Genomic DNA, 369 nt, shown 5'->3' with positions numbered 1-369 from the left:
GGAGATCTGTTTGTTGTTATAGAAGTTATACCAGACCCGGTTTTGAAACGAGACGATACAAATATTCTCTACACTTGCAAGATATCGTATATTGATGCGATTTTAGGGACAACACTGAAAGTGCCAACAGTGGATGGGACAGTAGATTTGAAAGTACCAGCAGGGACACAGCCTAGCACGACGCTTGTGATGGCGAAAAAGGGAGTTCCAGTATTGAACAAGAGTAATATGAGAGGGGATCAGTTGGTGAGGGTGCAAGTGGAGATACCTAAGAGATTGAGCAAAGAGGAGAAGAAACTTATTGAAGAGCTTGCTGATGTGAGCAAGAACAAGACTGCTAATAGCACCAGTAGATGATTAGAAACACAA

The 369-nt window shown here is 42.3% G+C and overlaps 1 protein-coding gene across 1 annotated transcript; it reads left to right on the top strand.

Moving 5' to 3' along the window:
• Positions 1-3: 3 nt before the first annotated feature.
• LOC109131990 (chaperone protein dnaJ A6, chloroplastic-like) lies at positions 4-363 on the top strand (the record flags this gene model as incomplete). Its single annotated transcript, XM_019243149.1, has 1 exon — positions 4-363. A coding segment is annotated over one exon (354 nt), but the record flags the coding sequence as incomplete, so codon positions are not given.
• Positions 364-369: the final 6 nt, after the last annotated feature.

Source organism: Camelina sativa, unplaced genomic scaffold, assembly GCF_000633955.1.
Source record: "Camelina sativa cultivar DH55 unplaced genomic scaffold, Cs unpScaffold11528, whole genome shotgun sequence".
In the NCBI taxonomy this organism is placed as follows: Eukaryota; Viridiplantae; Streptophyta; class Magnoliopsida; order Brassicales; family Brassicaceae; genus Camelina; species Camelina sativa.
Note: the sequence above shows the minus strand (reverse complement) of the source record. Positions and strands in the feature narration are given on the sequence as shown.